Raw genomic sequence first — 26,611 nt, 5'->3', positions numbered from 1 at the left:
AAATTTCTACCTTCATTTAAAAAAAATGTATTTATCTAGTGAATTCTAGAATTGGTACGAACTGGTCGTAGTATCCTGGTTACATGCTCGACCCAAATGCAGATATCATGGAATTATCCCTGGTAAGTTTAAACTGCGTTTAAAGCTTTTTATTTGACATAAGTAACTTAACCGGTGCGCATATATTATTTCATAGTAAACATAAAGACTGATAGACCGTAATAATTAGTAATAATCACTGTAAGAAGGGTTAGATTTATTACTGAATTTTACTTTTTAACACAGAACCTTAAATCAAACTCAACCATCTGGTTTAGTTCATAATCATATCATGTTATCTACTGGATTGCTGTTGGTAGTCACAACTATTTGAAGAAGAGAAAAGGGAGATTACAATTTGTACGTAAATAAAATGTGCTTTGTAGGCTGTTGATTTTATTTGTTGAATTTAAACTTTGTTTAGTAGCGACCTATTTGATCTTTTACGAGAAAACATTACAATTAAATTTCAGATTTTGAGAAGTGCCTTTGAAGATGATGCAAAAAGAATTGGTAGACCTCGTTTACTTCTTACAGCTGCAGTTGCTGCTGGCGAAGGAACAATTGAAACTGCTTATGAAATTGGCTATATTTCAAAGTAAGTTTTATACCTTTGAAAAATAACTTTAATGCTGTTTTTCATTTTTTTCAATTACCTGTAGTGTCTTTAAACAGGAAATTCATTCATTCAGTAAATTTAACAAGTAATTTAATTTCAATGTACCGTAGGTTTCTCAAAAGATGGTGTTCGCAATGAATACACTACTTTTGTTACGCTTTATGTCTGAGTTTGTTTTTTAAAAGTTGCAATTGGTAAAGCACTGTAGCAAGTGCAATTTGGGAAATTCTATATTATTCAGATGATCTAGAACAGGTTTTGTATTCGCAAAATATGTGTAAAAGGGACAATTAATTTTGTTTTTAAATTGATTTTTTTTAGAGAACTTGACTTTATCAACCTAATGGCATACGATTTGCATGGAAGTTGGGAAAATTTCCTTGGACATAACAGTCCATTATATGCAAGGAACGACGAATCAACTAAACAGAAAAAGTTAAATCAAGTGAGTTTATCAATAATTTCTCAGTAACATATACAAGATAGAAGTTTGATTCTATTAAACCTGGTTCAACTGTCTGTACTTGGTAAGGACTATGACAACCAATCGCATTTGTTTGCAAGGGTCTTAATTTTCGGAACATGTTTTAGAAATTTAAATGGGACGTCAGTTTGGGCGTTGCATTGACTATGGCTAACAGGGCTGTGATTTTGTAATGTATTCGTTTTTATTCTACAGCTAGTCACCACTTCAGTTTAATCATGTATACCTATTGTAGGTCATTTTGTAAGATTTACTGTTTGTATTATTCTTGATAATAATGATGTTTTTTTTCCAGACGGATAACCCTGGCCTCACAACTTTTTGGAACTTTTGGTCATCGGCGATCTTCAACTTTGTAGTTGTTATGCATTTCAAACTTTTTACATCTGGACATAGTTTTGTATATGTATTTTTTAACCTGTTACCTTTTGATGGCTATTATTCGTTTGTTACTCTGTCCTATATTTTCTCCCATTTATCTGTTTATTTATTGTAACTCTGCCGTGTAATGTTCTCATTTTAATGTTATAATTAACACTGTCATTAAAGCAGGAGGTTTGGCATGCCACAAAACCAGGTTCAACCCACCATTTTTTCATAAAATGCCCTGTACCAAGTCAGGAAAATGGCCATTGTTACATTATAGTTCGTTTCTGAGTGTGTTACATTTCGGTGTTGTGTCTCTGTTGTGTCGTAGTTCTCTTATAATTGATACGTTTCCCTCTGTTTTAGTTTGTAACCCGGATTTGTTTTTTTTTTCTCTGTCGATTTATGAATTTTGAACAGCGGTATACTACTGTTGTCTTTATTTGAATAGATTTTTCTTGAAGATTAGAACATGTTGTCTTTCTTATTGTAATTTCTCTTGTTGCTTCAGCTAGCATGTCCGTAGTATTTATCTTTTGTATTTTCCGTGGTTGTTAAACTAAAATAACATTGAAAGAAAAAAGAAAGCATGCATTAGAAAAGAAAATTAAAGTCAAAACTATGGAGAATATATTTTTCAAGATTTTCGACAAATACAATCAATACGATACGATATACGTTCACTGACTCAGTTACTCTAACAATCCATTGTCTTGGAGAACTGAGTGATTGTGTACAGTTCGTTTGTTTTATATTTGATCCAGGTGAATATTCAAAAATCATCACTCGAAACAATAAGATATAAGAGTATGTCATGGAACAATTGATATATTTTAGGATTATGCTGTAAATCTTTGGCTTAATGGTGGAACTCCAAAGGAAAAATTAATTCTTGGTTTGGGATTGTATGGAAGGTCGTTTAAGATGGGTTCGTCTTCACATGCTTTAGGAAGTCCAGCTTCTGGAGGTGGTACAGCAGGAAGATATACAGGAGAGGCGGGATTTCTGTCATTTTACGAGGTAAGTGATAAAGATTACTGATTAAAAGGGGCACTATGAAATATGAAAAAATGAAATGTAAAATAGTTTACCAGCATTTGTTAAAGATTCACAGAACAGAATGACCAACAAATGATATTGGTAACTTATACATAATTACCAGTAGGTTGCTCTAACTATTGGCAAAATCCCTGAGTGTATCAAAAGGCAACAGTAATATACCGATGATCGAATTTCATAAATCGACTGAGAAAAAAACGAATCCTGGTTACAAACTAAAACTGAGGGAAACACATCAAGTATAAGAGGAGGTCTCAGACACAACAAAAACACAACATTACAATGTAACACACACAGAAACGAACTATAATATAACAATGGCCATTTTCCTAAAATTGGTACAGGACATTTTAATAAAAACAAAACTAGTTTTGTGACATTCCAAACCTCACGATTTTATGGCAATGTTAAATATGAATGAATATCACTTGCCTGATAGCCTAATAGGTCACAGATTGTACTGTCATATCTTTTTTTTTGTTTCAAATAGATAAAAATTGTTAAATTGAGAAGAAGAAACAAATATTTAATTTTGTAATCAAGGTTACTGTTCCAATAAATATTTTTATTTTGGAGTACGTTATTTCTCAACAACGTTTTGCACTCCCTCTCATTTTACAACATTTAAATGGAATGTGACTTTGATTATGTATCCTGTTTTTAGCTGTATTTTGTATGGAAATCTTTTTATCTTCTTGTTTTTTTTTGTTTCCGAACAACATCTAAGTAATTGAAATTTCATTATACGATCGATCAAACTAACGTTGATGTCTTGTACTTTGTTGTAGTTTCGGTCATTTCATGTATATATATATCTACTTGCTTATCATTCTCTTACTCATAATTCTATACCACACTTTCTGTGGCGAGTGGTAGAGAGTAATGGGGAGTTAGCTACCGCTTTACAAGCAGAGCCAAATACAATGAAAGTCCTAACTATGTATTGGCTTCCGAAGCTACACAAAACACCTTACAAATATAGATTTATTTCGTCTTCAAGCCATTGTTCCACTACTAAATTGTCTATTCTTCTTACCAGCACACTTGGTACCATTAAAAACCTGATAATAAATTGTTCAAATAAGGCCTTCTAAAATAGTGGAATTAATTACTTTTAGAGTGTCAAGAACTCGTTGGAAGTACTTGATAAATTGCATGCTTATATTGGTGATTTTGAATCTGTTCAAAGTTTTGATTTTTCTACCCTGTATACCACATTGCCTCACATTCTCATTAAGAAAAAATTCACACACCTAATTAAATGGGCATTTAAAAAATCAGAATGTGAATATATATATGTTCAAACTCTTTTAGGTCATTTTTTAGTAGCAATAAACAAAAAAAAACTATGTCAATTGGACATGCTTTGATACTATATATGCCCTTGAATTTTTACTAGATAACATTTTTGTTCGCTTTGGGGATTCCGTATATCGTCAGATTATCGGAATTCCAATGGGGACTAACTGTGTACCACTTATTGCGGACCTGTTTTTGTATTGCTATGAGTTACAATTTATGACAAAAATAAGCAAAGACCCATCGAAACAACATCTGATAAACACATTTAATAATACTTTTAGATATTTGGATGATATTTTGGCTCTCAATAATGACGACTTCAGTATGTATATTAAAGAAATTTATCCTGTTGGACTTACTTTAAATAAAGCTAATACTAACAATGACCACTGCCCTTTTCTCGATCTTGATATCTATATCACTAATGGAAAGCTGAATACTAAAATTTATGATAAAAGGGATGATTTTTCATTTCCTATCGTTAATTATCCGTTTTTAGATGGTGACGTTCCCTTGTCACCATCTTACGGTGTTTATATATCTCAACTTGTACGATTCGCTCGTGTATGTAACAATGTTTTAGATTTTAACGAGAGAAATTTATGTATTACTGAAAAATTATTACACCAGGGTTTTCGATATCACAAACTAGTCATAACATTTACTAAATTTTATCATCGGTATAAGGACATCATTCGTAAATATAGCTCAACATGCAGACTTCTTATACGTTCAGGTATTTCACATCCAATTTTTTATGGAAATATTCTTTATAAAGCACAAAGGTGTCAGTATTCACCTCAAAAACTAACGAAACCTTTGAATAGACTAATTAAGAAGGGATATAGTTACGATACTGTTGTCAGGTCATTAAAGATTGCATATTTTGGCGTTAATATTGATTCACTTTTAGGGTCTTTGCATCGGAACTAAACACATTTATTCAAAAACCAGTTGTTGGCATGACACGGCTTATGTTCTTCTCATAAATGTTATGATGGTATGATACTAAACCCCTAATGGGAAGGATTGTGCCTGATGTTCATATGATGAAATCATAATCTTTCAGTCAGTTTAATTGAAGTCTGGAGCTGGCATGTCAGTTAACTGCTAGTAGTCTGTTGTTATTTATGTATTATTGTCATTTTGTTTATTTTCTTTGGTTACATCTTCTGACATCAGACTCGGACTTCTCTTGAACTGAATTTTAATGTGCGTATTGTTATGCGTTTACTTTTCTACATTGGCTAAAGGTATAGGGGGAGGGTTGATATCTCACAAACATGTTTAACCCCGCCGCATTTTTGCGCCTGTCCCAAGTCAGGAGCCTCTGGCCTTTGTTAGTCTTGTATTATTTTAATTTTAGTTTCTTGTGTACAATTTGGAAATTAGTATGGCGTTCATTATGACTGAACTAGTATATATTTGTTAAGGGGCCAGCTGAAGGACGCCTCCGGGTGCGGGATTTTTTCGCTACATTGAAGACCTGTTGGTGACCTTCTGCTGTTGTTTTTTTCTATGGTCAGGTTGTTGTCTCTTTGGCACATTCCCCATTTCCATTCTCAATTTTATTAATTGTTTCGTCGTGCTGTTCCATTTTTGTATTTGCAACTGCTCCTGAAATGCATGAATAATTTTATGAAAGTTTAACAAATGTTTTTTTTTCTCTATCTGAATGATGTTTTTGGGTCGTACGGAGATTGACTACGCTTTATCTACACATTATTCTCCTATTTTAATTGATTTTATTTGTTTTATGTTCCGAAGCTTCATATGGATTTTTCTTACCAAAGCATGGAACTTTATTGATTATCTTTGGCTTTGCATTTTTGTCCTTTTTTAGTTGATAAGTACTGAATCTAAATATACATTGCCCTCAAACATAACAAGTGTTATTTCAACCTCTACTGTTGGATCTCGTTTAATATTCCAGGTTATGTTATAGTTTGCATAGTATTGGTGGGTTTTTATCAATCAATGAGTTTAGCGTTGACTCCGTTTCCTAAAATAAGCATTTGATTTATATTTGATATAATTATGTTGGTTATTTATTGCAGCAATATTTCAAATTGATTTAACTATCTCTTTCACATTTTTGTAGTTTGGATATTCATCTTCTGAAATTCCATATTCTTGCAAAAACAATAGATGAATTCTAAAGAATATTCATTATATTATTAGGTTTGTGAGAATCTAGCAAATGGCTGGACCAGGGTATGGAACGACGAACAGAAAGTACCATATGCATACAAAGGTGACCAATGGGTTGGTTATGACGATCTTGAGAGTATTCAAATAAAGGTAAATATTATATTTTATTTTATACAGTTGTAATTGAATCAATAAAATTGAGAATGAAAATGGGAAATCTGTCAAAGAGACAACTCGATCCAAGAACAGAAAACTGCCGACGTCAACTAATACTGATATGTACCATTTACAACTGATAGTTCAGGTATTTCACATCCAATGTTTTATGGTAATATTCTTTACAAAGCACAAAATTGTCGACATTCACCTCAAAAGCTAACCAAACTTTTAAACAGACTTATTAAGGGGGATATAGTTACGATACTGTTGTCAGGTCATTAAAGATTGCATATTTTGGCTATAATATTGATTCACTTATAAGGTTTTTGCATATGAAATAAACACATTTATTCTTAAACCAGTTATTGACATGATACAAGTTATGTTTTTCTCATATATTTTATGATGGTATAATACTATACCCCTAACGGGAGGGATTGTACTTGATATTATATGATGAAGACATAATATTTCAACCTGTTTATTTGAGGTCTGGAGCTGGTATGTCAGCAACTGCTACTAGTTCTTTGTTAATTAATGTATCATTGTCATTTTGTTTAGTTTCTTTTGTTACCTATTCTGACTACGGACTCGGACCTTTTTTGAAGTAAGTTTCACTGTGCGTATTGTTATGCGTTTTTTCTACATTGGCTAGAGTATAGGGGGAGGGTTGAGTATACATCTTTCGGACGATATTTCATAAAAACGTTATGTCCGTAAAGACAATTTACTGTGAAAAAGTGTCCCGCGGACAATATTTGATCCTACAAATGCAATTCCAGCACAATTTTCATTAATTGAATGTTTAAAGTGGATGTGTGGCATTGTGTGACGTTTCTCTAAATTTTTCATCTGAAAGATATTTATGTTCCTCATGGCACAACATGGATTTTAGAAGTAGAGGAAGGGGTTATTATGTAAGATTTGCTTACAGTTTTTGTTAGGTTTTTGTTTACATTTTCTGTATTGGTATAGGCAGAGTATATTCGACAAAACGGCCTTGGCGGATCGATGGTATGGGCTATTGATTTGGATGATATTACAAATTCATGTGGTCTTGGAATTAATCCACTAATGTCTAAACTTAAAGACATGTTGCCAGATAGTACCGTGCAACCAACTAAGGCCACATCCACTGTTGAACCAACTCAATCACCAACTGCTCAGCCAACTCTAGCACCAACCACTGTGCAGCCAACTAAAGCACCAACCACTGCCCAACCAACTCAGGCACCAACAACTGCCAAGCCAACTCAGGCGCCAACCACTGCTAAGCCAACACAAGCACCAACAACTGCCCAGCCAACTCCAGCACCAACAACTGCCAAGCCGACTCAAGCACCAACGACTGCCCAGACAACTCATGCGCCAACCACTTCACAGCCAACTCAAGCACCAACAACTAAAATTCCAGGAGGTTGTGGAGGTAAATAATACTTAAAACAATAAGGATAGAAATATTACCGTTTCTAATTCCTTATTCTGAATTAATTTTCATAAAAGATACTTTTAATTTTATTTGTTGTTATTGTGTGAATTGCCACTCGCATTAAAATAAAATAATAGTTTAATTTATTGATTTGATAACTTTATATTTATTTTCTATTATATAACCAATATCGGGAAGATAAAAAATGGAAAACATTTCTTAATAAATTTCATGCGTCCAAATAATATAAACGGTACCATTTTATTTCTGCACCAAGTGCGATTTTAGACAATCAATGTCTCTTTAGTGATGCCCGAGGCTAACATGTTTGAATCAAAGCGCTATAAGCGCTGAAGGCAGTTAACCAAAAACCAAGGCAACCGTAATTATGAAAACTGTGGCAATGTTGCCTCAACATTAAACATTCATATATAGTCCATTCATGTTTATGTAATGATTTATTTATTAAGGCAAATAATTTATATGTTATCAAGGTTTCAAAAGCAATGCATATATCAATGTATATTTTTTTATGGTGAGTCTGCAGTGGTACAAGTTCCCAATGATTGCAGTTGTTCTACTTGGTAGTTAACCTTGGTTTTATTTGACTGCTAGAAGTTCAAGTTGACTTAGTATGAACATGTAATTGTATGAACGGACTGGTTTCCCTGGAAAGAAAACTGAGTATTTGTTCAATAGTACAAAAGTTATGAGACACGAATCAGACAAATTTTCACTACAACAGGGATCAAAGGTGACTGACCTGCCCATAGTAAATGTAAATGATTTGTTATTTTGTCCTATACATATGAATATATATAATTTAGGGGTGGAGATCTCAACGGTTTTCAAGTTCTCAAACAGGTAGGGGTAGGCAGAGGATTTAGGGGGCAGGGGGCCGCCTCCCCCTTTTTGGGAAAAAATTGGTTGCTTATATAGGGAATCACTGAAGCGTGACTGGAGCGGGCCCCCTCTTAGGTCAATCAGTGGGCCCCCACTTATGAAAATTTCTGGATCCGCCACTGGGGATAGGGTGACCCTAGGGACTTCCCCTACATTTCATTTTATTTGTTATATTGTCCCATGCATGAATATATATGGTTTAGGGGTGGGGATCTCATTGGTTTCCAAGTTCTCAAACAGGAGGGGTAGGGTGGCCCATACATGAATATATATTGTTTTGGTGTGGGGATCTCAACCGTTTCCAAGTTCTCAAACAGGAGGGTTGGGGTGACCACAGGGACTTCCCCTATATTTTATTTGATTTGTTATATTGTCCCATACATGAGTATATATGGTGTAGGGGTAAGGATCTTGACCATTTCCAAGTTCTCAAACAGGAGGGTGTACAGTGACCTCAGGGACTCCCCTATCTTTCATTTGAATTGTTCATGAATATATGGTTAAGGGGTGGCGATCTCAACGGGTTTCAAATTCTCAAACAGGAGGGGTGGGGTGACCCAAGGGACTCCCCTATATTTCATCTGATTTGTTATATTGTCCCATACATGAATATATATGGTTTAGGGGTGGGGATCTGGACCATTTTAAATTCTAAAACAGGAAGGGTGGGGTGACCCCCCAGCGACTCTTTCTATATTTCATTTGATTTTTCATATTGTCACAAACATGAATATATATGGTTGCACCCCCCTTAAATTTGCAAAGCATGGGTTGTTCTCAGCTTAATAAAGAATATTCCGATAATTTTACCTCAAATTTTTTTTAGCCTCGCTCTGCTCGGCGAAAATTTAAGTTTGCGCCCTTCCTAACCTAAAATCCTGGATCTGCTCCTCATATAGTTTAGGGATGGGGAGCTCGACCGTTTCCATGTTTTCAAACAGGAGGGGGTAGAGTGGCCCAAAGAATGCCACCTATATATCATATGATTTACTTACATTTAGGTATATATAATATAGTTGCATTATTTGTGAAAATAAAGAAAGACACTTTCAGCTACTTTAATTGACCCTTCAAAATTGAGAAAAAACAAATAACCCTTCGAAATTGCAGTAATATGTTTACACTTTAAAAGCATCTCACATGCATAAGCATCATTTATCACTGATTAAGAAAATTTAGACTGTGACCATGAATATGTATATTGTTAGATATACTGTTCCCAGCTGTCACGTTGTATTGGATTTTAAATTAAAATTTGTCAAAAAGTAATTTTGAGTTTCTGTATAAAATATTTTTCTGCTTTTTCTTTCTTTTACATATATCTTCTAGTGTTTATATTCATTTACCATGCATAGATTTATTTTTTCACCTGCTTTGATTTATTTAGTAATTGATCGCCAAACCCGGAATTATCCTTATCCGCTTCCGGAATCGTATCCGATATTGTAAAATTTTGTCTTCACGACCGCCATTGTTATGTGTTTACAGTGTTGTTTTTGTCAATCAGATACGATTTTACTCGAATTTATACAATATTTGTCGGCGATTTTCTGTATAAAGCTAGCGGTTGAACAAAATGAATATCGCTGTCATAAATAATAATGATAACAAGATAGTTATCAAAAGTACCAGGATTATAATTTTATAAGCCAGACGCGCGTTTCGTCTACATAAGACTCATCAGTGACGCTCAGATCAAAATAGTTAAAAAGCCAAACTAATACAAAGTTGAAGAGCATTGAGGACCCAAAATTCCAAAAAGTTGTGCCAAAAACGTCTAAGGTAATCTACTCCTGGGGTAAGAAAATCCTTAGTTTTTCGAAAAATTCAAAGTTTTTATACATAAAACTTATAAAAATGACCAGATAATTGATATTCATGTCAACAGCGAAGTGCTGACTACTGGGCTGGTGATACCCTCGGGAACGAAACGTCCACCAGCAGTGTCATCGACCCAGTGGTGTAAATAGTTATCAAAAGTACCAGGATTATAATTTTATACGCCAGGCAATATGTCCAAAGTACACGGATGCCCCACTCGCACTATCCTTTTCCATGTTCCATGGACCGTGAAATTGGGTAATTATCTAATTTGGCATTAAAATTAGAAAGATCATGTCATAAGCAACAAGTGTACTAAGTTTCAAGTTGATTGGACTTCAGCTTCATCAAAAACTACCTTGACCAAAAACTTTTAACCTAAAACTCCCACTTTCATTTTCTATGTTCAGTGGACCGTGAAATTGGGGTCAAAAGTCTAATTTGGCTTAAAAATTAGAAAGATCATCTCATAAGCAACAAGTGTACTAAGTTTCAAGTTGATTGGACTTCAGCTTCATCAAAAACTACCTTGACCAAAAACTTTAACCTGGACGGACGGACGAACGGAGCCACAGACCAGAAAACATAATGGCCCTCTACTATCGTAGGTGGGGCATAAAAATAAGTTTTTAGCTCGTTTAATTGGAGACTTTGGTGAACATGGTGAAAAGGTTTGCAAAGTAATTTCTTATTTTCTTTCAAGTGGAAGGTAACTACGTCGGGCGTAGCTAGGAACCAACTATCCTATTCGAAATTCCGCTTGCAAAAGTGGAAGGTCGAGGACCTCGGACCACCGCTAATTTACACACATGCCTCCAAATTGAAAAGCTACGAAAATTTCTTTTTCTAATTTGAAATTGCCGCCAACAGCATGAACAGTTGAACTTATTGTAACGTGTTCGCAAACCGGTGAGAACCTATCAAGCTAACCGACAAAACTAACCACCAGACCAGACAGACACCAACAACGAACCAAAAGAATTTCACAGGAAATATGAAGGCTCAGAATACATGAAATAATTACTAATACTGCTACTGCATACTGCATATCACACAAATATAGTTTCTAGGTCAGCGTAGTCTCCTTTTTATGTGTGTGTGTGTGAGACGGATTGTAAGTCGGATGGATTTTTATATGTAATGTAATCAAGTATCAGCTCAGTCTTTAGTTTGATGTTCTGAATGGAAACACAAAATAGTTTCAAGTGTATAATAACTTTTATTCACCAGACAATAATATCAAAAACAACTGGAACGTGGAATAACAGCAATAAATCTCTTAAAACAACAATCAACAATTAACAATAGTCCGTATAGATTAGACGGACATAAGATAATACCATAAAATCAACATTCAGGAAACACAGATTATATCAGCAACTCTCCATATAAATACATGTAAAATACTACAGTACACAAATAAATAAACCCCTATTTTCGTAACTCTCTTTTTATACTATAAAAAGATATATAAACAGCCACCCTACTATTCGAAACAAACGGCAACTTTTGCCGAGTTGACGCACCTTTCCTATTTAAAGTTAAAATTCATTATTAAACTTTATTCTCAAAACTTAGAATCTTTAGAAAACAAGAACGCTATTAAAATTCTGCCTCCGTTTAAAACTGGAAACTGGAACGATTATATATGAACTGCATAAATAGTTATATTGCATATAAAGTGCAATATACAGGAACTAAACTGCTGCTTTAGAAAAACTGTACCTTGAAAGTTATGAGACAAGTTTATTTTACTGCTATCCGGAACTAGGGACAAGCTGGAACTGACGTAAAATACTATCAATCTTACGCTAGTGTTGTTATTTCGCGTGAGAGAAATTCCAAATATGGGTAAAAGACATGACCAAATAAGGAATCTTCCTTATTAGGTAAATAACTTTGCACTCAACGTCTTAGAAAACGACGTCATAACAGCCCGATTACAGTGAAAAGGTGCGCAACGTCAGTGCAAAAATAGTTCGTAAGAAGCTATTACAATATTTAGAATAAAACTCTATTCTACATAAATCTTACATAAAATGCTCTAACATATATCTCTATATTGAAAAACATACAAAAATATAACTAAAACATATCTAAGACAGTATACAATTCATACGATTTCTCAAGATTGTCACTATATTTACCACAATACGTGACTTCCGGTTAAAGCAAAAGTGAAAGTAACAGTACATATTATTACAAGCTGCCGGTCATAGAACCATGCTTTCTGTTACTCTGGAACTTACGATATAAAAACATTTATACAATACATAGGTAATCATGACATAAAATACACACACTCCTTGCTATATATAATAATACAAAGTACAGTCGTGGTAGAGACATAGACAAACAATGTCAACCTAATTAAATTAAAACATGTAATCTCAATAATTCATAAAGTTTTCACAAGGTTAACTAAATAGTAGTTCAACAAAATATAGACAATATCAATAAAAATTTAGGCAGTGCTATATGTCAAAAACGTCACATTACCCCCTCCTTACAAAAAGTGGTCGACCCGACCGCGGGTTATACACAACCAAATACGGTAACTGGTAACAACTACCGCTACCTGATTTCACATAGATATCATACATACACATAGTAACTAACATTATGACTATCAATAATAAACAAACACTATTTGAACTTTAAGGTTGTAATGGTTTTCACTATAAATTATATCCACCCATTTACTGCTATAATACAATAACCCATATACATTTAAACTACAGTTTTCTTTATGAATCCCCCCTTTGTTTTAACTTAATTTATGCAATTTGAACAATAGATATAAATGTTGTACAATAAATCCTTAGTGATTTCGTGATTAGCATATCACTACTAGAGTGTCCACTAAGTATCTTCTTCATCCGGATAGTAGTTGAAATCTTGGTGGTAAAGTTCTTGTTACTAACGTAATAGTATTATACAATTCAAATAGTACAAGCACTTATATTGTTATTACACATTTTAAAATTTTTATACAGTTAATTCTAAAACCATGACATTTCCATGAAAGGAACTATACTTAACAGAACAACATTTGACTGCAAGTTAAGTATTTTAAATTTTAAACTGTTAAATCTTAAAAATACAATTTATAATAGCATATAAATTTCAGATATCTTACCCATGCATGTTTAATCGAACGATAGACTGGGCCTACAACCAACACCAATACTACAGGTTTGGGTAGTTGGTGTTTGGGTATCAGTGGTAAGGATCTCCTTATAATTGGGATCAGTAACATATGTCGAAGTCAATTCGTATACAGTTCCGTCCGGTAGGGTGGCTCTCTCTAACTTCTGCATACATGCGAACCCTACCGGAACAAAACGACGAGTACGGTTTGAAGAAATTCTGGCCATGTTCCTAATATCTCTGAGAGCAGGACAGGAGTTGACGTAAGAGGACGGTGCCCCCGCAAAGAAAAGCCTCGGGTCCTGCATCTCGAAATCATATGTAGTATGTTCGACAGGTCTTGCAGCCGGGATAATCTGAACGGGAACAAAGTCCTCCTCTGTCTCCCTTGTGGGGCTCCTGGGAAAGTCCGGAATCCGGGCGGCAAGGAAATCTGAAGAGGAAGACATGAGGGACGGTACAGTAGACACTACAGGAACAGAACAGGAACTTGACGGTACGGTAGACATGACAGGAACGGAACAGGAACTGGACGATACGAAGGACATGACAGGAACGGAACAGGACGGAACCACGGACACTACAGGAACAGAACAGGAACTAGACGGAACGGAAGACGTGACAGGAACGGAACATGACGGAACGGCAGACACTACAGGAACAGAACATGCACTAGACGGAACGGAAGACGTGACAGGAACGGAACAGGACGGAACGGCAGACACTACAGGAACGGAACAGGAACTAGACGGAACGGAAGACGTGACAGGAACGGAACAGGAACTGGACGATACGAAGGACATGACAGGAACGGAACAGGAACTAGATGGAACGGAAGACGTGACAGGAACGGAACAGGACGTAACGGCAGACACTACAGGAACAGAACATGCACTAGACGGAACGGAAGACGTGACAGGAACGGAACAGGACGGAACGGCAGACACTACAGGAACGGAACAGGAACTAGACGGAACGGAAGACGTGACAGGAACGGAACAGGACGGAACGGCAGACACTACAGGAACGGAACAGGAAGTAGACGGAACGGAAGACGTGACAGGAACAACATCTAACAAGGACCTGCCGGGCGATCCCTGCATCTCCATCAGCTCCACATCTGGCTCCTCCCAGTCCGACACATTCTCCGGCAACCCATCTGTAATCAGCACCTTCCTTGAGGGAGGACTGAACAAGGATTCCTCCTGCTCAGTTAGGGTCTCCTCTGGCCCAGGTACTGCCCAGTAATTAATGTTGGGTAATTCCTCCACCACCTCGGATTCCCTCACCGGAGGATATTCTGTGGGACGGGGTCGCCTCCTTCTACCATTGACGGACGACTGCCCCGCTGGTGACCCTCTCCTCAACACAGGATGTACACGCTGGATGTGGCGGTGCATACGATCTGGCTTGTGTCTGGGGAACGACACACCACATCCAGCAAACGGGCATACATCCTGTGGTCCATGGACCTGCTCCTCATGCATTAGTAACCTGGCAGCGGTTGGAAAACCCACCGGGCACTTTGGGCACTGGTAGACAGTGAAAGGCACCTTAGTGCGAAGCATATTCATCTGCAATAAATAAAAAGTACATTCTATTAAGAATTGGACAGCTAAAAATAATGGAGAGCTGCACCTTTTTCTTATTTATTAGAAGTTCCTGCTACTGCCTAGCACCAACACAGCCATACACAATAAGACAAGACACACTACAAAACCAATTCCAACTATTTTAACAACACAAAAATTGAAACCCTTAAGCTTATCCGTTTATATATATACATACAACAAATAGTAAGCTATGGCCTATATAATAAGCCTTCATAGGACTCGGGGACAAAAGTCATATGAATTTCAACTAACGGCTACAAGTATCTACAACCAGCTGGTGAATTCACCCTGGAACGGTTTTAACCGGTCGTGATGTACAACTTTATTTTTGGCTCCGGCCCCCTTCTGTACAGTATACAGTAAACCTGATAATACCCCTATTATTAAATAAGGACCCTCCCATCGGTCTTGCAACTTAGGACTTAGTCCTTTCTTTCTAATTTTGACATTTAGCCAAACTGGGGTGCCCACCGTATATTTATTTTTAAAGATATGAAGATCATATTGCGTTTTCTGCCTCGTGCTAGCTACAGCCATTTTGTCTCTAGCCTTTTGGTGAATCTTCCAAAGGCTTTGCTGTACTCTGTCTACGTAACCATGAGGCTCAACTCGTTCTGCTTCATCCGGTGATGGACCGTATAGTAAGTCAATCGGGAGCTGCGCCTCTCGTCCATGCATCATAAGATTTGGAGTATGTTTAGTACTTTCATGGACAGAGGATCTATAGGCTAACATAGTCAGGGGAAGACATTCGTCCCAGTCTTTTTGATCTCGGGAGATAACTTTGGACAACATGTCTTCCAAACTCCTGTTGAACCTCTCTACCAAACCTCCACCTTGAGGATGGAAACTGGTGGTGCGAGTTTTGTCTATTTTAAAGATTCTACACATGTTTTGAAATAACTCAGATTCAAATTGTCTGCCCTGGTCAGTATGAATCTGTTTAGGAAGCCCATATCTACTTATAAAATTTTCTATAAGCAAACGGCAAACAGTTTCCGCTTCTATATTGGGCATGGGGTAACTCTCAGCCCACCTCGTGAAATAATCAGTAACCACCATGATGTACTTATTCTTGCGCCATGTCAAAGGCAAAGGGCCCATAATGTCAATCGCTACCCTTTCTAAGGGCGCCCCAACTAGGTACTGCTTCATTCCCGCTTTTGCTTTACGATAGGGTCCCTTTCTCCTTTGACAGGCCGAACATGTTTCACACCACCTAGTCACATCCTGTTTTAAATTTGGCCAGAAAAACTTCGATCTAATTCTAGCCAAAGTGCGGTTTATTCCTAAATGACCAGAACAGGAATCGTTATGTAACATTGTCAAAATTTCAGGCTTAAGATTTTGAGGAAGTACTAACGTCAATTTCACGCTATTATCAGTTTCAATAAATTTATAGTAAAGTATTTTATTTTTCAAAACCAGCATTTCCCAAAGAGACCAGTATGCTTTTATTTCAGGACACTTATTTGAAATGTTTTCCCATTTTGGCCTAGAGGGGAAAGTTTCTTTTAAATTTATTATATCAGAAAGTACATAATCCTTGTTTTGGGACTCAGATATCTCCGACAAGGATTTGCTCTGGAACCAGGTTAAAAGCTCAGCGTCATTATCAGGAACATTCGAAACAGCCCGTAAGGCAGATACACTTTGCTCGGAACCTAAAAGGGGCGAGTCCTTAGACTCTTGTCTGGAACAATAGTTACACTCCGAACAAGGTCTCCTAGAGAGACCATCTGCATTTCCGTGTTGTTTCCCCGCTCTATGTTTAATTTCAAAATCATAGGTAGACAATACCTCTAGCCATCTGGCTATTTGTCCCTCAGGGTTTTTAAATCTCATTAACCAGGTCAAGGCACCATGGTCTGTCCTTACGGTGAAATTTACACCATACAAGTAATGATGGAACTGCTTGATAGACATAACGACTGCTAACAACTCCCTACGGGTCACGCAATAATTTCTCTCAGCTTTACTTAGTGACTTGCTAAAATACGCCAATACCCGTTCTTCGCCATCTTGTAACTGCGACAACACCGCTCCCATACCGAAGCCACTAGCATCCGTGTCTAAAATAAAATGACAGTCTTGTTGTGGGTAACTTAGGATAGGCGCAGTTGTCATACGATCCCTTAATGTGTTAAACGCGATTTGGCATTCTTGCGTCCATTCGAATCGGGCCTGTTTTTCCGTGAGTCGATGAAGCGGTCTCGCGATGTCTGCAAATCCACGAATAAACTTGCGATAGTAGGAACAAGTTCCCAGAAAACTCCTAACATCATGTACATTACGCGGGACTGGCCATTCTTTAACAGCATCAATTTTACTTGGGTCGGTAGAAATACCGTCTTTTGAAACAACATGGCCTAAAAAGGTTACTTTTTCTTGAAAGAACTGACACTTTTTCGGTGCTATCTTTAAACCAGCTTTGCCAATTCGATCGAGTACTTGATCCAGACGCGATAAATGACTGTCAAAATCCTTCGAAAAGATGATTATGTCGTCTAGGTACACTAGGCAAATCTGCCAATTTAAACCTGCCAAAACGAACTCCATTAAGCGCTCAAAAGTAGCCACTCCATTACATACACCAAACGGCATGACGCGAAATTGATATAGGCCGTGCGAAGTAGAGAAGGCCGTTTTCTCCTTATCTTTTGGGTCCATAGCGACTTGCCAGTACCCACTCAATAAATCGACGGTACTCAGCATCTTTGCGCTAGCCAGCGCGTCGAGCGCGTCGTCAATGCGCGGAACTGGGTACGAATCTTTTTTTGACAGTTGGTTCAAAAGACGATAGTCCACCGCGTACCGAAGGCTCTTGTCTCGCTTCTCTACTAGAACACAATTTGCTGACCAGGGACTCTTCGAAGGTTCAATGACCTTACACTCGATCATGCGCTGTAACTCCTTCTCGGCTGCGTCTCGCTTGGCTAATGGGATCCGTCTCGGCGCTTGTTTGACCGGTCTCGCATCACCGGTATTAATTTTATGTGTAATCAGGTCTGTTCTGCCGAGATCAGTTTTGGATTTAGCAAATACTTGTAAATGCTTAGCTAGAAGTTGCTTAACTCTTATCATTTGTTCATCGGACAAGCCGTCACAAGACCTTACAATAGGCTCCATATATTCTGGTAGTTCAACATTTTGAACTTTCTCAACACAAATTTTATTTATTTCTGCATATTCAGCTTCCGAAGAGTAAACTGAATCCACAAGTTCGCACACAGCTGCCTGCATGTTTTTCTGTAAAATTTGGGGTTGTTTACTTATATTAATTAGTCTCAGGGGAACAAAACCATTTTTTGATTTAGCTATAGTTCGAGCTACCAGGATACCCTGTTCACTCATACTGGTACTAACCGGTTCTATAAGAACAAGACAATCATTGAATGAATCACCCTCTACAAAAGATTTAATTACAATTTCAGATTCCGCTGGAACAAAAACCTTGTCTGCAACTCGAATTCTGCAAACTGATTGTTCTGCATTTTCGCTATTACATTTAATTGACTTATTTCCCACCCGTAAAATTTCCTTTTCCAAGTCTAGACTGCATTTATGCTTGGACAAAAAATCAAAACCTAATATTACTTGCGACTCAATATCAGCCACAGTCATCTCATGTTTTATAGTTTTAGAACCAATATCAAAAATAAATTCAGCTTTTCCCAGGGGGCGTACAATACTACCATCGGCCATTTTCAACCGACTTGTTTCTCTCAACACAGGTCTATCCGCCTCAGGAATCTGATGAAATTTCCTAGCGTCTAAAACAGTTATGGTAGATCCTGTGTCGATCAAACAAGCAGTAGGAATACTGTCCACCCGAGCATTTACATACAAGGCATTATTAAATTTTCTACATTTCATTTTCAAATTGTTAGACCCATCATCAAAATCAGGCGACGCTGGAGTAGGGCCCTTTACCCCAGCCGTGGCCCGTTTCCCGACAGGTGATAACTTTCTGCATTCCTGTTTGTTTCTTGATTGATCTGGCACTGTTGTACAGTATCCTCTAAATCCTTCTTGCGCTTGTTACAATTTTTCCTAAAATGGCCTGCCATCCCACAATAATGACACCTGTTATAGTTACCCTGCCCCTTATTTTTATTAGACGCCCCTACTAATTGGGTTAGTTTCTCCAGAGTTTGCTCCACCTTCCTCACAGCATCTGCCATTTCATTCTGCTCCTCTGCAACCTCACTCTGAGTACGGACTGGTCTAGGCATACCCTGTTTTTTGCGGGAAGCATGAAATGCTTCATATTTAAGGGCTACCGAAACGGCATGATCAACTGACTTTGGTCCATTCTGATGGACGGACCACTGCATCTCTGCATCACCTAACGAATCAATAAAGCAATCTAGGGCCAATTGGTCCCTAAGCTCTACCCCTGCAGTTGGATAGGCAAACCTAACTAGCCGCTTCACATCCTGAGCCAACTCTGGTAAAGATTCCCCCTTTTCCCTTACCCTACTTTTTACTTGAGATCTAAAAATTTCTGACTGATTTGTGGGTTCAAATCTAGCTGCTAGAGCGGAAACTAAGCAATTATAATCTTCCCTATCCTGTACCCCTAAATCGCTGAGTATTGCTACCGCAGCTCCCCTTAAACTAGTAGCTAACTCCATAGCTTTTTCCTCTTGTGTCCATTGGTTGCCTTTACCTAACAGTACAAACTGAACCAGGTAGTCCTGCCAGCTTGATGTCCCATCATAAGTGGGTGGCTTTTTATATGAACTTTTGTTTGTAGTAGGTACGTTAATTCTGCGATTTACAACATAATTATTTGTATTTGGTATAGTAGTTACATTTTCATTGAATTGAGGAGGAGGTTCACAATTCGGCATGTGATTTTCACTGCCACCATCTAACGAAATCTGGTACCTGCCCCGTAGCCCCGCCGGCTCCTGCAGAAGCGCGGTCGAAGTCTCACCCCTTGAATGCACAGGCCCAGGTACACTCCCGGTTGACTGGAACCCCTCTGTGGACCCCTCAGCAGCATTAGCGCAACCCTGATCTATGGTAGGGCTCTTAAGATCAGTACTACTAATCTGGTGTAGCCCCTTGTTGCCCGATGCCGCCAGTGCGCGATTATTCCGCCCCTGCACCTGCCTAGGCTGTGAAGGCGGATATAGAATATCCACAGAGTCCGAACCATCTAGCGCCACCCTAAACTCCTCGCTCAATTTCTCAAACTGCTCAAGTAATTCTGCATATTTCTCCCTTAATTGAATATCCCCTTTTCCCTTATCTGCTTTCCCTCTAATCTCAGGAGATCTAGGGCCAGCCCCCAAATCAGATACCGGAACCCTCATTTGAACTTCTCCACTGGGAGTACCGGCTACAATTTTAAAGGGGGTGAGTTCCAGGTCGTCCCTACCCCCGGTATAACTTTGGACCCGCCGAGGCGTTCTGTCTGCCATCTCTATTACTTATCTTTCTCACCAGTTTGAACCACAAAAATAAAAATAAAACAATATTTTTATACTGGATCTTTTAATTCTACTTTGAAACTATAGAATCCTGTCGACGACGCCAAATGTAACGTGTTCGCAAACCGGTGAGAACCTATCAAGCTAACCGACAAAACTAACCACCAGACCAGACAGACACCAACAACGAACCAAAAGAATTTCACAGGAAATATGAAGGCTCAGAATACATGAAATAATTACTAATACTGCTACTGCATACTGCATATCACACAAATATAGTTTCTAGGTCAGCGTAGTCTCCTTTTTATGTGTGTGTGTGTGAGACGGATTGTAAGTCGGATGGATTTTTATATGTAATGTAATCAAGTATCAGCTCAGTCTTTAGTTTGATGTTCTGAATGGAAACACAAAATAGTTTCAAGTGTATAATAACTTTTATTCACCAGACAATAATATTAAAAACAACTGGAACGTGGAATAACAGCAATAAATCTCTTAAAACAACAATCAACAATTAACAATAGTCCGTATAGATTAGACGGACATAAGATAATACCATAAAATCAACATTCAGGAAACACAGATTATATCAGCAACTCTCCATATAAATACATGTAAAATACTACAGTACACAAATAAATAAACCCCTATTTTCGTAACTCTCTTTTTATACTATAAAAAGATATATAAACAGCCACCCTACTATTCGAAACAAACGGCAACTTTTGCCGAGTTGACGCACCTTTCCTATTTAAAGTTAAAATTCATTATTAAACTTTATTCTCAAAACTTAGAATCTTTAGAAAACAAGAACGCTATTAAAATTCTGCCTCCGTTTAAAACTGGAAACTGGAACGATTATATATGAACTGCATAAATAGTTATATTGCATATAAAGTGCAATATACAGGAACTAAACTGCTGCTTTAGAAAAACTGTACCTTGAAAGTTATGAGACAAGTTTATTTTACTGCTATCCGGAACTAGGGACAAGCTGGAACTGACGTAAAATACTATCAATCTTACGCTAGTGTTGTTATTTCGCGTGAGAGAAATTCCAAATATGGGTAAAAGACATGACCAAATAAGGAATCTTCCTTATTAGGTAAATAACTTTGCACTCAACGTCTTAGAAAACGACGTCATAACAGCCCGATTACAGTGAAAAGGTGCGCAACGTCAGTGCAAAAATAGTTCGTAAGAAGCTATTACAATATTTAGAATAAAACTCTATTCTACATAAATCTTACATAAAATGCTCTAACATATATCTCTATATTGAAAAACATACAAAAATATAACTAAAACATATCTAAGACAGTATACAATTCATACGATTTCTCAAGATTGTCACTATATTTACCACAATACGTGACTTCCGGTTAAAGCAAAAGTGAAAGTAACAGTACATATTATTACAAGCTGCCGGTCATAGAACCATGCTTTCTGTTACTCTGGAACTTACGATATAAAAACATTTATACAATACATAGGTAATCATGACATAAAATACACACACTCCTTGCTATATATAATAATACAAAGTACAGTCGTGGTAGAGACATAGACAAACAATGTCAACCTAATTAAATTAAAACATGTAATCTCAATAATTCATAAAGTTTTCACAAGGTTAACTAAATAGTAGTTCAACAAAATATAGACAATATCAATAAAAATTTAGGCAGTGCTATATGTCAAAAACGTCACATTATTATATAATAGACTACTGACGTAGTTGTACTAGGTATTGATGACAAACAATATCCCTACGACTTTTGCCATTTGGGAAATCTAAACTACTTGTCTTAAGAGATTTTCGGCGATAAATTGTTCATACAATTGTTCTTTGACATCTTAGCTAAAAGCACAAGTCATAATGAACTACACAAGGATTCTTAATAAGCACTACTTCCTTTGTGTAACTTCAAAACTTTTGGATAAATCGACGATCATTTAAGGTTTTTCTGGTCATATTTTTTGTAATCCAAAATAAAAAGTATTAAAAAGTGTTCAATTAGTTATATATAACATAGTAGCGAGCTAGGTAATAACAATGGCAAGTATTTCAGCATTTATTGGGTAGAACACAAATCTAGGGTGCTCGCATAAAGCAGCTTAACTGCATAAAAACCAAAACTTATTAAAAGGTAGAGCTGTAAACCAAAAAAGGACAAAAAGTCCGAAGCTCTTTTCTAGATTTAACTTCATTAGCAACGCTCTAATATTAGAATGCCTAGGGTATATGATATCTGGAACAGTTGAAAAGCGAAATGAATGACGGTGACCTTAAAATAATGGCCAAATTCATCTCTGACTGAGTGAGGTGAACCAATGGTTTCTTAGAAATTTATAAAGGAGCAATTTGAAATATGTTTGTTATAAATCATATCAGTAACGAAGTACCGACTACTGAGATGATGATACCGTTTGGGACTGATAGTCCATTCGCAGCGGTATCTACCAAGTGTGGTAAAAAATAGAAACTTTCTCATGTGAACATATTAATTTGTAGCTCCAGTTAACTGTGCAAATGGAAAGTTTTACGTGGATGCATGCGATCCTAAAGTATATTATCAATGTGGTCATGGGATTGCTCACAAATACAAATGTGGTACTGGTACTCTATGGGACTCGAGCAAAAACATTTGTAACTGGGACTATATTGTAAACCCAACAACCCCAGATCCGTGTGGTAAGTTAGTTAGAAACTTGTTTGAATAGTTGAATGCTGTTTCAAGGTCAGTGTGTGCATCTAGCAAATAAAAAACTATATTATTTAAATGAAAAATGCATAATAGCATACTAGTATATTCTTTTCAGTGTTTGAGTTTACACAATATATGAAAGGGTTATAACAAGGAATGTAGACCCTTCGTAGGATGTCTGAATGTATTTTGTGTTGGGTACTAGTATACAAAACGATAATTATTTACTCAAATCTAACTGTTTAGGAGAAAGGATTAAGATAGGCTGACTTGTAAACATTTCGATTAGGTTGATACAAATTCTATTATGAATACATGTATTATCAAAAAAAGATAATTATCAAAGAAAGTATGCTTACATATTATCTATTTTTTTGGCAAAATGCGCTCTTCGTCCACACAAAGCTCGTTATCGCTTAGACACAGTTGGTAGGGCAACTGAAACCTTCAACAGTAAAAATTCGTCTTCAAAGTTTATTAAATTAGGTTAATTGTAAAGATAAAAGGTTCCAATTATCAATTTAATGGGTACATCTTTAATATCACATTGATAACGTAATAATATGAATAAACAGTTGCTATGGTCCGGTATGCTTTTGCTTGTATTTACCAAGCTTTTTGTATATAACTTAAATCGTACAATTCGTAGTGGTCGATAGACAAGTCCTATATAGTTAAAATATCAGTTTAAGTATGTTTAAACATACAGATATGCACCATTAACAATAACGCTGGTACTGAATAATCAAAGACATCTGTAATTTTGAGTTTTCTCACCTGACATTGCCTGAACATTGTAGCTCCGACGGATTGTGTTGAAGGTCATATGTATGGAGATAGTTGTGATGATCAGAGTTATTACATATGTTTTGGAGGGAAACCGTCGAAACATACGTGTGCTGATGGCACTCTGTGGGATAGCACTATCGATAAATGTAATTGGGAAGGCAAAGTTGGTGCTAAACGATGTGGTAATTACCATTATATATGTTTTCTGTAACGCATAGCGCAGGCATTTATATACATTTTACTTGCTTTGGTACATCTGCAGTTCCTCGCTTACAGGGGTCTGACAGCGCTTTGTTTTACTTTCTGTTTGAAAGGCTTTTCAAATAATGTAATGATAATAATCTTTAATTGACTGTAATAGTATTAAAATTCAAAACTAGAACGAAGTATTTGTTAGCAAATCATGGACATCATGTATGAAACAATATTATAGCTGATGATTTAACCTGGTTTTCTATACTGTTAGAATAATTAACTTAGGTTGCTGTTTTTTGCTGTATGTAATATTTGTTTTTTTCGGGGTCTTTATATTTAGCTTAATATAAGCAGTATGAGTTTGACTCATAATTGTGAACTTCTTTTCCCCTGGCGAAGAGTTATCTCACTGGCAATCATAACAGATACTCTTATTTTCATATATGATAAAAAACGATGGGATCAGGCTTGAGTTTAGTTTTAAACTGCACCACATTTTCTTTTCTTTTTTAGCACCTGTGAACTGTGAGAGTGGTAAATTTTATGGTGATAATTGTGATGATAAAGTCTACTATTCGTGTTGGAATGGAGTAGCATATAGATATGATTGTGCTCATGGAACTGAATGGGACGCTTCTATTAAAAACTGTAACTGGGTCAAGAGATGAAGGTAAAAGGTAAAATCGCAAAAATACCAAACTCCGAGAAAAATTCAAAAAGGAAAGTTCCTAATCAAATGGCAAAATCAAAAGCTCAAAAAACACATCAACCGAACTGATAACAACTGACTTGCTACAGGCGTTTTAATGTTTCTTTAACATTTAAATAAGCTGAACCCCTTTCGTCTATACTATTGAGGGTTCACTCAACGTAACAGGAATAGGGGGAATTAGAAGATTCCGAAAAAATAGGAAAATTCTTTAACAATGACTGTGTTTCCCTTTTTAAATGAACTATGTGTTAGATCTAAAGGAAAAATAACATGAGCACGACGAAATGTGCCACACGTGTAGCAGGATCTGCTTAAAATCCTTTATTTGTTAATGTTGTTGTTGCTCATTTTTTAGTTTTCTGTTGTAGTTGTTAATGTCTGTGTAATTTTGGTCTCTTGTGGACAGTTGTCTCATTGGCAATCATACCACGTCTTCTTTTTTATATTTTGAAGACTATCGTTTATCTTTTCGTCGTTCATTTCCGTTTTTGTTTGCCATGTCGTTGATTTGACTAATGCGTTTTGACTACTCCCTTCGGTATCTTCTGTCTCTTATTATCAGAGAAACTGCCTTTTGGAACTGAAAGGAAAGTGTTTTTGTCACACACATTATCATGATGTAGAATGGCGAACAAATTATAGGTTAACAATTTTTTTACATCATTACTTTAAATTGTCTTGATTCATAGCTATATTTAAATCCAATGAATGCAGTTGTTATAATATAACAGCCAAGATGTCCACCTGCATGTCGTGGTCAAAAATAGATTATGAGAATCGTAAATTCTCTCAAGGTTTTCATCTCGATTTGTTCGTTTTATGCGGGATCTACTCATTTATTGAATTATCATTCTCGAAAGATGTAAAATATTGCCACTGAAAGCGAAACAAAACAACGACCAATCATCTATTTTAAAACTTGATATAAATAATTTATTGGGAAAACAGGATTTTATACAATGTTTTAGTAAAGTAGGAATTGATCTTAATATTATTCTAATACAATAATTCACAAAATAATTATAACTTCTTTACAAGAATCGTATATAAAAAACCAGATCATCGCAATATACTACTTGTATAGACTGTGCTAATACAAAATTATTTTTTTCAGGTTGGGATAGAAAGGAAACACAGCAGTAACAGCATTACATATAACAAAGAAGGTTCCTTTTGAATATCTACTTGTGTATAAAATCATATTATTGCCTGTAAATAAAATACTTTAGACATTTTATCAAAGTGTTTATCAAGCAATCATAGTGGATACTCTTACTATGCAGACTGCTAATTTGTTCAAGAATTTCTTTTTTTCGGTATGACAGTAAAATTGAGAATGGAAATGGGGAATGTGTAAAACAACCCGACCAAAGAGCATACAACAGACGAATGCCACCAATGGGTATCCAATGCATCGAGAAATTCCAGCACCCGGAAGCGTGCTTCAGCTGGCCTCGAAACAAAAATGTATACTAGTACATTGATAATGGACGGCATGCTAAACTCCGAAATATATAAAAGAAACTGAAATTAAAAATCATACAAGACTAAACAAAAATACAAAAAAGGAATCATATTTACTTCTTGCACAAGGTTCCAACGAATTGGAAAATCAATTAACACAAATTAAGTAACACAATTCAAATGTTCACAAAGTTTTCACCAAAA

General features: G+C 36.4%; 1 protein-coding gene across 4 annotated transcripts in view; it reads left to right on the top strand.

Moving 5' to 3' along the window:
• LOC143046140 (putative chitinase 10) overlaps nucleotides 1–26,185 on the top strand; it is a 76,013-nt gene extending 49,828 nt beyond the window's left edge. For 2 of the 4 annotated variants that reach the window (XM_076219150.1, XM_076219153.1), the window contains exons 11-19: nucleotides 513–637; nucleotides 980–1,103; nucleotides 2,346–2,528; nucleotides 6,051–6,170; nucleotides 7,155–7,605; nucleotides 23,055–23,234; nucleotides 24,048–24,218; nucleotides 24,745–24,908; nucleotides 26,058–26,185. In XM_076219150.1, the coding sequence (XP_076075265.1) occupies nucleotides 513–637; nucleotides 980–1,103; nucleotides 2,346–2,528; nucleotides 6,051–6,170; nucleotides 7,155–7,605; nucleotides 23,055–23,234; nucleotides 24,048–24,218; nucleotides 24,745–24,899 (1,509 nt within the window). In that variant the 3' untranslated portion in view covers nucleotides 24,900–24,908; nucleotides 26,058–26,185. The remainder of the gene's footprint in view (nucleotides 1–512; nucleotides 638–979; nucleotides 1,104–2,345; nucleotides 2,529–6,050; nucleotides 6,171–7,154; nucleotides 7,606–23,054; nucleotides 23,235–24,047; nucleotides 24,219–24,744; nucleotides 24,909–26,057) is intronic. The other 2 variants (XM_076219151.1, XM_076219152.1) reach the window with 2 other exon arrangements.
• The last annotated feature ends 426 nt before the right edge of the window (nucleotides 26,186–26,611 follow it).

The sequence above is a fragment of the Mytilus galloprovincialis genome, chromosome 9 (genome assembly GCF_965363235.1).
Source record: "Mytilus galloprovincialis chromosome 9, xbMytGall1.hap1.1, whole genome shotgun sequence".
NCBI classification, from domain to species: domain Eukaryota; kingdom Metazoa; phylum Mollusca; class Bivalvia; order Mytilida; family Mytilidae; genus Mytilus; species Mytilus galloprovincialis.
The sequence above is the reverse complement of the archived record's forward strand: the minus strand, read 5'-3'. Positions and strand labels throughout refer to the sequence as shown.